Below are 14,382 nucleotides of genomic sequence, written 5' to 3'. Positions count from 1 at the left end.
TTAAACATGGCATGTGCTCGTGCGAAATCACACGAACACAAGAAGAAAAAAAAATCAAGTACTCGTGTGATATTACACGAGCACATGCATGTGCTCATGCAAAATCACACGAGAAAATGAATATATATTTTTTTTTTCTGTTCATGTTATTTTACGCGAGAACCTTCTCACTGGCCGTGTAAAATCACGCGAGACCTGAGTCGGTGCTCGTGTAAAATCACGCGAGCACAATTTCTTTTCTTTTTTTGTTTTTTTTTTAAATAATATATATTTTGCTTACTTTATTTATTTGAAAACAAGAAGTATACATAAATGTTGATGAAGATACGGAAACATCCGAGTTACATGATTTTAGTCAATTTTTCATATTTTCTACTACATTCGAGAGTAAAGATGCACTGGTTGAGTGGGCGATGAACATGGCCATCAGTCATGGTCATGAGATTAGACGCCAGTCTTTCCACGAAGGCTGACAATATTTGACGTGTAAAAGGGCCTATAAAGGACGAGGAAAAAATGTTGGTGTCGTAACAAGCCGGAAGTCTGGTTCAATGAAGTGCATGTGTCCTTTGCGCTATGGGGTAAAGAGGGTCGAGATGGATTATGGCGTCTTACCATAAAAAATGGCAATCATAATCATAATCCTCGTAAATATCCACAAGGAATACGTTCGTTAAGTTGCTTGACTCAAGAGCAACGAGAAGTTACATAATTACTGAAAAACAGTCACGTGAAGCCGAAGGAAATTTTGCATCACTTGAGACAGACTAATCCGAATACGTCTGCGGCTTTGAGGGATGTGTACAATGAATCTGCTAAAATTAGACGAGAGGAAATGAAAGGAAAAACAGTTGTGCAACATCTGTGGCACAAACTTAGTGAAAGTGGATACATCAAATGGCATCGAACAAACTCAACTGGCGATACAGTGCAAGACGTTATGTTCGCGCACCCCCATTCAATCAACCTTCTGCAATTATTTCCATACGTTATACTGATGGATTGCACTTACAAGACTAACAGGTAATATTTAATCAAATCTGAATTTTAATTTATTATATTATATTATGAGTTGATAATTATAATTACCTTCATGTAGATATGAAATGCCTTTTTTGGAAATTATTGGGATTACTTCGGCAGGAAGGAACTTCACTATTGCTGTTGTTTTTATGTCACGTGAAGATGAGGACACTTATGCATGAACTTTGAGATGTTTGCGAGATATATTACCGTCGGAAGCAGAAATACTCAAATATCCAACACTGCAAAAAAAAAAAAAAAAAAAAAAAAAAAAACCAATTAAAAACATCAAATATTGTACAAAAAATAAATAAATAAACAAAAAGTTAGAAAATAGTAATATAATTACCAGAAGGAGAAACGGGCACCCACAAAGTCCGTTCATCCCAGCACGAATAGCAATACCCATTGTCGGTACATGTTTGCTAAGCAAGCCGCAGCCCACGAATACTGGCTGACTACGTCGATATCATTCGTATCATGTATCCACCACAACTTCATCATCGAAGATGTTTTGTCTACAAACAAAACCGACCCCAGTAGAAACATCAGATATCCTTGCATCTTCTTCTCGTCCGTGGCATTCTCGTCCGTGGCAGATGGCTTGCTCAAGAGCTCTTGCACCTTTGTCCAATGAATTCCCTTATTTCGAAACATGTCAGTCGTAGTCATAACCCCGAGCCCCAACAGAGATGCAAGACTTTGGGACACTCTAATGCTTGGGAAACTTCTGTCACTAACGGTCCGTCCACTCGCAACCCCATGATGAAAGCAACGTCGTGGAGCGTGATCGTCATCTCTCCCCACAGCATACAGCATGTGAAAATTTTTCATCTACGGCTGCCACCTCTCAACGAACACTAACATTAATTGTTGATTCATACTGGGGAGCCAACAATGTGGTAAGTGGTAAAGCCCGGTTGCCTCCAACCTTCTAATCATCATGTCATCCTGCGGGCCGAGGTATGTTTCCAGTGCTCTATTTCTTGACTCGACCCGTCCAGTAGCACGACGTTCTTAATTAATTGCATTTATTAGATAGAGAAAAACAAAAATTATAAAAATATATAAACACGTATTAAAAACAAACTTACATGTCCATCCCAAACATAGATCGCTATATACGACTTGAACCAACGCATTAACTCCAAATTTTCCGGCCCTCCCTCGCACGGACCCTCCAAATACGGCGGACCATCCAAAATTGTACAATTTATGCCACGACCATCTTACGTGTCGGCTTCCCGCCATCATGATCATCATTGCCGTCATCATTAGCCACCATCTCCTCGCCATCATCGCCGTCATCATTAGCCACCATCTCCTCGTCATCATCGGAAGCGTACTGCAACTGAGTACGAACATGACCGACTTGAAGATCATTAGAAGGCCCGACTCCGATTGCAGTAGCTTCTTCGCTCGCTCTCTTTGCTTCTTCTCTTGCATTCGCTTTCCTTCTACGATCGGATGCAAGAACTCCCCGATCTCCAATACGATCCGGATCATCCGGATTGTTCGACTTCCGACCCAAAGCTTTCATTAAACTCCTACCTTTCCCGTAACTTGACTCATTAAACTTTTCCCTCTACCTTCGGCCATCTACAATTTAACAAAAAAATTGAATTAGTATTTAGTTTAAAAACAAATATTTAAGCTCGTGTGATTTTATGCGAGCTCGATGAACTGAGCTCGCGTGGTTCCACACGAGCACAAACCCCCTGTTCACACAATAACACACGACCTCAATTTTTTTTCAATAAAAAACATACCAATTTAAAAAAAAAAATTACATTCATCTACTCGTGTGGTTCTACACGAGTAACTCCACTGTACTCGTGTAGAATCACACGAGTAAAACAAAATGCTTTGTTTTAAAAAAAATCAATAATCGTAATCTACGTAACGAAACAATAAAAAAAATGTAAGAATTACCTCCGATCTGTTATCGTCTCGGTCGGGATCTGAAATCGAAGTCCAAAAGCTTGAGAGAGTTTTTGTGGAAATTTACATTTTAATTTTTCAAGAATGGTAAAAGAAGTGCCTGCACGATTAAATTGCGCCTGCACAAATCATTTCACTTATTGATTACGAAGATAGATTATATAGATTTTTATTAATACGTAATAAATATACTTATTACAAAACAATATAATTAAATAAGCATTATATTACGATGTATATTTTTTCCATTAAAATAAGCATTGTATTAAAATTTGCAAAGTAATATAATTAAATAAATAAAATAATAATTAGGGAATTGAGGTTTCTAAATGAAATGAGTCAATTTTAAAATTTAAATGCGGCCAATTTATATTATTCCAACGTGTTATGTTTTATTATTTATTTTATTTGTTTGTCGCACAAAAAAAAACTTTTGGAATTCATAAAATTTTCATAATAAATTGAATTTAATAATATGTATATTTAAGTAAGTATTAAATTTACTATTTTAATTACGATTTTTTCCATTAATTTAAATTATTTTAATGACAACGTTCTCCATATATGTTAATTACATAAGTTAAAATAATTTAAATTAATGAAAAATAATAATTAAATAAAATTTGCATAATAAATTGAATTTAATAATATTTATATTTAAGAAAGTACTAAATTTACGATGTTTTACATTCATATAAATTATTTTAATAACAATTGGTATTTTAAAAATATTTTTCATGGTTGGCAAAAAATACAAAAAAAACATGAAATTCCTAAAATGGATAAATTGTTTCATAATTTAAAATAAAGTTTAATGACATTCTATATATTAAAACAATGTTTTATAGTCATAAATTGGAATGCAATAATAATTGTGGAAAGAAGTTAAAAAATGAAAGAAATGAAAAATTGTTGGATCAAAATTGAAGATGCAAAAACCTTGATTGTGTATTCTCACTTTATATATTATATAGATATAGATAGGGCTGTGCATGGATCGGTTTTAACCACCAACCAACCCATTTTCGACCCATAATTTGTGATGGTTAATCAACCATTAACCGATCCATTTAAGTTGGGTCGATAATATCAACCAACCCATGTATAGTTGGGTCGATAATGGTTTCTAATATGCTAAAAAGTTGGTTAGTCGGGTAATATCGGCCAACCAACTTTATTTATTAATTTATTATTTATTAATTTTAATTAAAATGTTTAATATTTTTAATTTCAAATTTCTATTTTAAATCACATTTATTACATTGTCTAATATTGACCAAAATTCTAAAAGTAATAAATCTAACATAATTATCTAATTTGAACTATTTTAATTTTAAAACATAGCCTAAATATTTCGACGATCATTATTTGTTGAAATATTTATGTTTAATTGCAATATATATGCCTTAATGTTTTGAATCTTTTATTAGAATATTGTTGAACTAGTCACATTTAATTTATAAAAGATATAGTGTTGTAACAAGTAATAAAATATTAAAAGAATTAAAAAAAATATTTAGATGGATGACCCATCAACCAAACCACCAACCGACCCACCAAATTGGTTTTCAACCATCACCCAACCCATGTAAAATGGGTCGATAACGGTTTCCAATATTTACCAAAGTTGGTTGCATGGGTTGGGTTGGTTTTCTGCCTGGTTTTCAACCAAACCAACCAACGCACAGCCCTAGATATAGATATTGTCATGACAATTTCATTTTTTTCGGTTCAACTCATATCAAATGTGCTAGCACAATAACTCCACTTTTTATTGATATCAAGATAGCTCAATTAAATATTAGGCTACAATTTGTATTTCCAATAGTTACTCTAATTTCTATCTAGATTGTGAACGATTTAATTTTATATTATAAATAAACTTTTCAAATGATCTTGTATGTGCTATATGAAATCAACACACAATTTGGAATACTATTAAAATGTAACACTATAAAATTAATAAATAAATGTATATAATGCCAAATGCAGCTCATAAAATGATTAAAAAATATATATTATTACATAAATAATAAAATTACGTAAGAACCGAGAGTTTTAGTCTAATGTCCCACCATTATCTTAGAATCATTCTAACTTATTAATCTTTCTTGCATAATATTGCAACTGGAGGTCTCAAGGAAGGCAAAAATATGCCAAATACTAGCGCAGTAGGGAATGGCATTGGCATGGGCATGGGCATGGACTAAGGAATATAAGTTATTTTTATTGTTTTAGGATCTTAAATATTAAATAAACAGGTGGGCATAAGTATTATTTTTAAAGATATGACAACTTCTCCAAATATTTATTTTTTGAATTTTTAAGATCTTCCTGAAAAAAATTACCAAACACTTTGGTAGTGTTTATAAGATCCTAAAAATTTTATAAGCTATTTTTAACAGCTTATAAGTTTAACCAAGCATCCCTTTGTAACTCGGTATTATACTACCAATTTTATATCATTTCATGCAAAAAAAAATGTTGCATTTATTATTCCTACATGAATATTTATTTATTGCGTTTTGTGGAACTCTCTTTTGGATTTTCTTGCATTTTCATGCAAAAATTTAAAAAAGATAGAAAAATATTAAGAAAATTTTCATTATATCCGAATTTGGAACAAGAGATTATAATGTAATATAATTTCCGGAATTTCCGAAATTCCACCAATTCCGAGGCATTCCGAAATCGGAATGAATTTTTGCATTCCAATTTTTTTGGAACGATTTTTTTTTTTTTTTTTATAATTTGGAACGAAAATTGGAACGCAATTTTTACTTCTGAAAAGAATTAGAAATTTTTCGAAAAAGCCATTTCTGATTCATTATGTCCGATTTACGCACTTATTAAGTGATGAATGGGAAAGAAGAATTAGAATCAGGGAAAAGAAAGGAAGAAAACAAATCAAAAGAAAAGAAGAAAAAAAAAGATGGAGAAATGGGGTAAGTTAAACCCCAGCCAAGTTGGAAGCGAAAGACAATTTTAACCCTGTCAATCTCACGTGTGGCTCACATGCTCATAATTCTAACGAATTTTGCCGGAATATACCATTTTTACGGCACCGTACAACAAAAAATGAGTTTAGATTAAAATGTGTTACAAAAAAATTGTTTGGGGGGGCAAAACGTAAAACGGGTCTTATTTAGGGGTTAAAGTGCTTTTTACTCTTTAAATTATGGAAAAAGCGGTGTTCCCGCGGGAGCTTTCTTAATTGAATTCCTCCAAAACTGTGTTTTCCACGCGTACCAATGAACGCGTCCTTTATTTTATTTAACTATTTATTTATTATACCATTTTTTTTTTTTCCTTCTTCTTCAGTCTCACCGTGAAAGGGAAAAAAGAGCTCAAATCTGATCTCCAATGGCGTCCCAAGACCCTAACCCTAATCGGATCCCAATGTACCCCCAAATCATCGAACCATCCGCCCCTCCCCTTCCCCAATCATCTTCCTCTTCGTCCCTTTACCCTAAAATCGACATGGATGATCTGTTGGAGAATCTCTTCCCGGATTCCAACGACGGAGCGCAACCCTACCACCCATCCGCTCCTCCGGAATCCGTCGAGGAATCCCTCCTCACCGTTCCCGGAACCATCCTCCACCTAATCGACAAGCACTACTCCGTCGAGCTCGCCACCGGAGATCTCCGCATCCTCCGCCTCCGCCAGGGCGACAACACCGTCGCCATTCTCGCCGCCGTCGCCGACGACATCCAGTGGCCGTTAACCAAGGATCTCGCCGCCGTCAAGCTGGACTCCTCCCACTATTTCTTCTCCTTCAGTGCCCCAATCGAGAACGAAGATTCCGATTCCAGCGACGAAGACAAGGAATCTAAAAAGAATAAAAAGAAGAATAAAAAGGAAAAGAATAAGGCAAAAAACAAGAAAAATAAAGAAGAAACCGAGGTTTTGAGCTACGGATTAACGATTTTGTCGAAGGGGAAAGAAGGGTCGCCGAACGAATTGGATAGAATTCTCGAAAATTACAGTAATTTTTCGGTGCAGAAGGTGGACGAAAAGACGGTGGGGGAAGTTGCGGGGGCAGAAGCGAGGGAAATAACGGTGGGGGAATTGGAAACGGACGAGAAGAAGAAGGCTGAGGTGGAGGGACAGTGTGCAGCATATTGGACGACATTGGCGCCGAATGTCGAAGAGTATAGTGGGACAGCTGCAAGGCTTATTGCAGCGGGATCTGGACAGCTGGTTAAGGGAATATTATGGTGTGGAGATGTAACTATGGATCGATTGAAATGGGGAAACGAGGTTATGAAGAAGAGGATGGCTCCCGGAGTTAACGCTGAAGTCGATCCTGAAATCTTGAAGAGGATCAAAAGGTTTGCTTCTCCGTTATCTTAGGCCTCGTTTGATTGTCAAGATAATATTAGGCAAGATAAGATTAAATAGGCTAATGAAACCCAATCGTATACTGGACTTTTGATAAAATGTTTTAAGAACTATAAGCTGGTATATCTTATTCTTATTATTAATTTTTAGAGTGTTTGGATAACAAGCTTATTTTTTTTAACTCATTATAAGATTATAAATAAATAAAAACGTAGGGTAGGGTAAGATGTACTTTTTTAAAAAGATCTTATTTGCTCTTCATTTTAAAAAAAAATTAAGATTTTTTTTTTTCAAAATTTACCAAACACTATGGAAGAGCTTATAAGCTCTAAAACATCTTATAAGCTCCTTTTAACATCTTATAAGCTTAGCCAAACACCCTCTTAGTTTGTGAGAAAATGAAAGTATTAATGATTATAATCTGCAGGGTTAAGAGGGTGACTAAGATGACGGAGAAAGTGGCGATCGGAGTACTTTCGGGAGTGGTGAAGGTCTCAGGATATTTTACTGGTTCCGTTGCAAACTCTAAAGTAGGAAAGAAGTTCTTTGGTTTGTTGCCCGGGGAAATTGCCCTTGCTTCTCTCGACGGATTTAGTATGTCAAAAAACATCTTTTATCTCTACTTTGTTGCCATATAATCTTTTGATAACAAGCAAAAGTTTGAGATTTTTTATTGACGTATAATCTTCTGATAACAGGCAGAATTTGCGACGCTGTTGAAATAGCCGGAAAGAATGTGATGTCAACCTCTTCCACCGTGACGACTGGACTTGTCTCCCACAGGTAACTTTCGTTTCTTGATTCTGCACGTATTCATCCGTTACGTGTTTGGGATTTGGATTTTAACTCTATGATTGAATATTAGCTGTATCAGATTTTAATAAAAACATATATAAAGAATTATCTATTCAAACTTAAACGTTATGATTACACCATTCCTTTGAAGGCTTTCAGTATGTAGCATGGAAAAACATAATTCTTATTGTTTCGGACACGTTTCGTGTCGGACACTCGAGGACACCTTATGGGTCATTTTGCAATTTGTAAAAAGTCAAAAATATGTTTAAATAGCTATTTTTCAAATATTGTTGTTGCTTCCCTAAATATTGAAACAATTTATTCATCAATTACAAATTGATGGTTGATAGTAAGATTTATTTTGAATATGTTTGTATCAAAATATATATAAAAAGAATTTATATATAAATAAAAACTTGTATATGTTTATATAGCATTAATATTTACACGTTACCCTGAAGCTCCCGTATCCCCATTTTTCGGATATGCCGTTTCCCCGTTTCCGCGTATCGCCATTTCCATGTTCGTGCTACATAGCTAAATACAACGAAAATATAAGATTATCAGATACGATATTATCATGCACAGTATAATTAATGCTATCCAATTCAATAAAATCTTATCAATGTCATCAACATTCTCGAACGAGGCCTAGTGGTACGAAATAAAGATGAATGTGAATTTTGATTATTTGACTTCTCTATTATGAAGGTATGGGGAAGAGGCAGCTAAGGCAACAAGTGAGGGACTGGATGCTGCAGGGCATGCAGTAGGAACTGCATGGACTGTATTTAAAATACGAAAGGCATTCAATCCGAAAAGTGTATTATCTCCCTCTGCACTCGCCAAAACTGCTTTGTCTGAAAAGAAAACGAAAAGCTCCAAGTAATTGATGACTGGAGAATTCATAAACTAGTTAATTACAAATAGATTCCGCGGAAATATTAATTAGGAAAAAAAATGTTTTATCATGTATATACTAGTTTTATATTTTGTCATCATTTCATTGCCAGCCTCTCTTTCTTCTTGTTAATTGTTTGTATAAATGTATCAGTTTTGTTTTGAAGTACCTACCTGTAGAGTTAGAAAGTGTCATAGCTGATTGATCTTCGTCAATTTTATTTATTTATTTATAAAGTCTAACAGTTTCTTGATCTCATAGAATCAAACTTTTTGTTGTGTGCTATTACATATGATACATGTTCTTTTTTAGTTCTGTCAATGCGAACTCTAATCAGCCCAAGAAAGACTAAGCACAGTTATCTTATGTCATGAGAAGACTACGCTTAATATTGTTTTTGAACCCACAAACAAGTGGTTGTCCAGGGTCCGAGTCGGATTGTACTTCTCGGATAATAAGCGATTGAATGTAAATGATTAGTCATTGATTTGAAGTACGACCTAGTACAATATCACGAATATATAAATTAAAATATGTCATACACATTCTCCGGTTCTGAATCATTGGCATCCATGGAAAATAGTTGGGGATGTCGGCGATGATTGGTTGCATCAAAAATGATATTTTTGGTTATCTATCGGATAGAGTTTCGACCTGAATTAAAGGGTGGGGCTAAAAACAACTCTCGAAAGTGAGGAAGGAGACACTTATTAAAGTGGTTCTACATGCTATCCCGACATACATAAGGCCATCTCCAACGTTGACTGTTTTGGACTGCTAATAGTTAAATTGCATGATATACAGTTGCTAGGAACAAATAATCTAGCTCCAACGGGGCCCGCTTAAATTTTGCATGCCATGTATAATTAGAGACCCAACTGCTATTTGTCGCAGATACTGGACACGGGCTTGTAAAGTAAATATATTAAAATAATGAAAAAGTATCTTAATTTTGGAAAGAGACAAAATGAGCCAAACCACTTTACTTTAAATATATAATAGAATATATAAAATGGTATAATATAGATGTTAATAACCGGTCACAAGCTATTACAACGATACCATTTTCTTTTAGCATTTTCCATTGAACATGCACGAAATGAGTTGTTTCATAGAACCTTTTTTGTTGATTATAGAAATTGAGGCTACAATTCGAAGATTTTGGTGGGCGAAGGGGAGAAGAAAACGATGAATTAATTGGATGGCATGGAGCCGATTATGTTTTATGGTGGACGGTGGTGGAAAAAAATAGAACTTTTATGGTCGTGATCGTTTTGGGGGGGGGGGGGGGGGGGGGGGGGGGGGATAAGTGTTACATTTATAACTTTAAGAAGTAAGTGTTATCAACCTTGTAGTTTAAAGGTGGAAACTGTATTTAACCCAAAATTTAAAAACAATTTTTCATACATATTCTATGAACGATTAAATTCATCAATAAAGCTTAATTTATTAACATGCATAATCATGTGTTTAGTTTTAAAAATGAATAAAAGAAATCATGCGAATCATATAGACGAATAATCAAATAAATTTATTTTTTAATTAAATAAAAGTGTTTGATTAAATATCCGTTGAACACAAGCTTCTTAGAAGCAATTCTTGCAACCCTTCTTCATCGAAATTGGATTTCACCATAAAGAGATTAATACACCAAATAGCTTGCACTTGAAAACTATAGGTTTAACAGATGGAAGAAAACGAGGAAAAATAATTTTCCGGCGACGATGGCGGCGGCGTACGGTGGTGGTGCGACGGCGGCCGAATAGGGAGAGAGGGGCGGCCGACTGTATGGGGGAGAGAGAGAGAGATTGTTGTGTGTTAATTCTTTATCTCAAGACTCTTATTAATATAGGTATAATTGAGGGCACTTTCTAAATAAGTCCATCAATGAGTACTTATTATAAAGAGGTCCACATAATAAACTCTTTTATAAAAAAGTGCACACATGGTCCAGAAGTTTGTAAAAAACTAAAATAGCCCCTCATACTTTAATATGCTCCAATTTCATCCTTTAATTTAATCTAACCTCAATTTGACCCCAATTTCACAAATTATTCAATTTTGACCCAAAACACATTTTATGGACAATTTCGTCCGTCGCCGGCGGTCAACCGCCGTTGACCTTTTTTTTTTTTTTTTTTTAATTCCTGATTTTTCCGCCACCGGTTTTCGGCGTTGACTTTTTCGATATTTTTTTTTCTTCTTTAAAACAAATCAAAAAGAATTTAAAAAATAACAAAAAAATGAGTATTAATATTGTCATTGACTCTAATTGTACTGTCAACGGTAGTACAATTACAAAAATGTATTGTCAACGGCAGTACAATTACGTTAATGTACAGTCAGTGACAGTATAATTACGTTTATTTACTGTCAACTGTCAATGACAGTACAATTACCGTTAATAACAGCACAATTACCGTCAACATTAAGAAACGGGCGTTAAAAAAAAATAGAAAAAATAAAAATAAAAGTCAACCTGGTAACCGGCGGTCAACGCCAGAATCCGGAGGCGGAAAAAAAAATACGACAAAAAAAAAAATCAATGCCGAAAACCGGCGGCAAATTTTTTTTTTGAAAAAAAAAGTCAAAATTGATTAAATTGGGGTTACAATTAGAAATTGAGTGTAAAGGATTGGCGGTAATTTTTGTTATAATAAATATTAAAGGGATGAGCTTTTGTGAAATAGATATAGCCCCTAAACCTAGCATAATAAAGATAGTTGGTTATGGACTTATGCACAAAAACCCATTTATTTAATCTGTAGGTTAAGTATCCTAATTATTCAATAATTGAAATAGCCCAAGCCCATTAAGAACCTTTTACAACTCATTCTTAGATTCTTAATAACTCTCAAATGGCAGCTCTGAAAAATAAAACAATTATATATTTGTAGCGATTATAATCTCCTCGTTATTTCATGTATTATATTGCATTTTTTTAATTTTACCACTTTTGAACACTTCTTTTCAGTGGTACTTGCTAAATTGGAAAAACCTCAATTTAGAAAGTTCACTTAAAATGTATAAAAATGATTTCCTCCTCTTCTTGTAATAATCACAATTGACTATATATTATGAGTTTTAGATTCAATCACATTGAACTCCGATTTAACTAAAATCAACTAATTAATCTTAGTTCACCATGTTAAAAAATCCTCTCCACAAGAAGTTGACCCTTAATGATTCAGGTGTAAGCTAGTTGTGGGCCACAGCTCTTTGTGACGCGAATAACTTTTTATTCGATTACAGATTCGATTCAATTGTCTCGATTAAGATTAAAATATATCGCCGATCATATTGGTTAATGCCCAATGAATCATGAGTGACGTCTAGCAACTATGTGTCATGATTCCCAAGATACAAATGGAATGCATGCATGAACTTGAATTATAGTTTGCGTACGATATATATGGTCAATTTGACAAAACATATGTTCCGGTCGAACTAGAGACATTGGTGCTCCGAGACTTCTACAACTATTCAATAACTATGCAATCGTTCTAAAGCTATAAAGTCCATTCGTGGGTGACTTAGAGAAACCCCTTTATCAAATCACCACACTTGCTACCTGGGTCGAAGATTCCTTGGACGATGTACTTGAATAAGACATAGGACATCCATGCAGTTATGTAAGCGGTCAAATCTCTAACTACAATGCATAAACTCACACTAGATGTCGGAATGTCCGAATGCTAGCCCTTGGAGCGGTCTTCAGGAGACTTAGAGATAGGTCACAGCACAACTGATCCTCAATGAAGTCGCAATGACGTATTGGGTCATAAGTAGTAATGGTGTATACAACTATAATCAGAGAACCTATACTCGATTAATGGGAACCACTTAGAGATTCTAGGATAAGGAAGTTCAGTGAACTCATCGACTATGAGCACCCAAGAAGATATCTTTCGGGGTGCGACCAAAACAAAAAAAAACAAAAAGGAGACAAGATTAACCAATCTCAAGGAGGAGATATCTATAATTTTTTTGTTAGAAACAAAGTTAAAAATATTGAAAATAGTAGAAGAATTGGCGAACGAGAATGAGAATGGTCATGAGACAATAGAAAATTTGGGTAATGGTAACCAAGAAAAGCTCTTGTAGAGTACGAGTATTGAGAATGAGAGTGGTCCAATTGAACATATCGACAATCAACCACTAAGTTTGAATTTGAACGATCCAACCAATTGGAACAAACTTGATCAAAAGATGGTAGATTTGTTAGTTGAACGAGGTTCAGTAAGGGATGTCGATGATGACTTTCAGTACCGTCTTGACGATTCTTATAGACATTTCCTGCATGTACGGTAAGTTCGAAAATTACCAAATGGAGAGAAGCAAGATAGAAAATGGTTAGTTTATTCAAAATTTGTGGAGAAAATATTTTGTTTCTGCTGCAAATTGTTCAAACAAAAAGAAAACAAGGCTCGATAGCAGCTGAAGGTATAAATGCTGGAAAAACCTTGCTAGCAGGCTAAAGAGTCACGAAGGTAGCAGAGAACATTTTATTTGTATGGGCAAGTCGATTAATTGGTGATGAGATTGAAAAAGAAGAATTAATAAAAGGTTGCAAGAACAACTCAATAGAGAAAAGGACTACTGGCGACAAGTATAGTAAGGATAATTGCTCTCGTGCGAACTCTTGTACAACAGAACTTGACATTTCGAGGAAATAATGAAACTCTTCATGAAGATGGACACGATTTTTTTTAAACATTCATTGAAATGATTGTTAAAAGAATGCGTTTATCCTTACCCTGCCCGACCGCAATCAAGCACCGACGGAAAGAAAATAAAATAGAAAAAATAAATGGTTTGATGACATTTTGCTGGCACTTTGCACCCTTGAAAAATATTTATAGCACTTTGTACCCTTGAAATATAGTTTTTTGGCAATTTGCATCCTCGAAAAATATTTATAGCACTTTGCACCCTCGAATCACAATGAGTCATGCATAATGCATCCTCAATGAATTTTTAAAGCTAATGAAGGCAATTTTATATTTTTACGTATTTTTAAGGATGTCAAATGTCAAATCAATTTTTTATATATCCATCAATCCTTTTGAAACTACAAAGTGCAAAAATAAACATGAAATTACCCTCATTAAATTTTAAAAATTCATTAGGGGTGCATTATACATGACTCATTGTGTTTCGAGAGTACAAAGTGCTATAAATATTGGTTAATGATATAAATGCCAAAATGTCAAAATGCCACATTTCAAGAGTGAAAAGTGGTATTAAGCCAAAAAAAAAAAAAAAAAAAAAAAATTTGCAAGGGTGTGTAAGAAATACCACGAAACGACGTTGTTTAGAGAGAAAAGTGAAAAAAATAAAATAAGAAAGTGGAATTAGGCAGCACATATAGATGT

The 14,382-nt window shown here is 34.4% G+C and overlaps 2 protein-coding genes across 2 annotated transcripts; both read left to right on the top strand.

Annotated features, from left to right (window-relative positions):
* The first annotated feature begins 623 nt into the window (after positions 1–623).
* Positions 624–1,205, top strand: LOC148768819 (uncharacterized). Its single transcript, XM_088821357.1, has 3 exons — positions 624–668; positions 767–1,023; positions 1,100–1,205. The coding sequence occupies exons 1-3, from the start codon at positions 624–626 to the stop codon at positions 1,203–1,205; spliced, it is 408 nt and encodes a 135-aa protein (XP_088677483.1).
* Positions 1,206–6,266: 5,061 nt separating this feature from the next.
* On the top strand, positions 6,267–9,292 carry LOC105965223 (protein EARLY-RESPONSIVE TO DEHYDRATION 7, chloroplastic). The gene is made up of 4 exons (XM_012989753.2): positions 6,267–7,298; positions 7,736–7,902; positions 8,007–8,091; positions 8,818–9,292. Exons 1-4 carry the CDS (start codon positions 6,328–6,330, stop codon positions 8,993–8,995), a joined length of 1,401 nt encoding a protein of 466 aa, XP_012845207.2. The 5' UTR covers positions 6,267–6,327; the 3' UTR covers positions 8,996–9,292.
* Positions 9,293–14,382: the final 5,090 nt, after the last annotated feature.

Source organism: Erythranthe guttata, chromosome 8 (assembly GCF_056151865.1).
Source record: "Erythranthe guttata isolate IM_541 chromosome 8, IM_541, whole genome shotgun sequence".
Lineage (NCBI taxonomy): Eukaryota > Viridiplantae > Streptophyta > Magnoliopsida > Lamiales > Phrymaceae > Erythranthe > Erythranthe guttata.
The sequence above is the reverse complement of the archived record's forward strand: the minus strand, read 5'-3'. Positions and strand labels throughout refer to the sequence as shown.

Coding starts and splice junctions, on each gene's coding strand:
- LOC148768819 (XM_088821357.1), top strand. CDS start 624: ATGGCAATCATAATCATAATCCTCGTAAATATCCACAAGGAATAC. Junction 669..766: donor TAAATATCCACAAGGAATAC/GTTCGTTAAGTT, acceptor CACTTGAGACAG/ACTAATCCGAATACGTCTGC. Junction 1,024..1,099: donor TGCACTTACAAGACTAACAG/GTAATATTTAAT, acceptor ACCTTCATGTAG/ATATGAAATGCCTTTTTTGG.
- LOC105965223 (XM_012989753.2), top strand. CDS start 6,328: ATGGCGTCCCAAGACCCTAACCCTAATCGGATCCCAATGTACCCCCAA. Junction 7,299..7,735: donor ATCTTGAAGAGGATCAAAAG/GTTTGCTTCTCC, acceptor TATAATCTGCAG/GGTTAAGAGGGTGACTAAGA. Junction 8,092..8,817: donor ACTGGACTTGTCTCCCACAG/GTAACTTTCGTT, acceptor TCTATTATGAAG/GTATGGGGAAGAGGCAGCTA.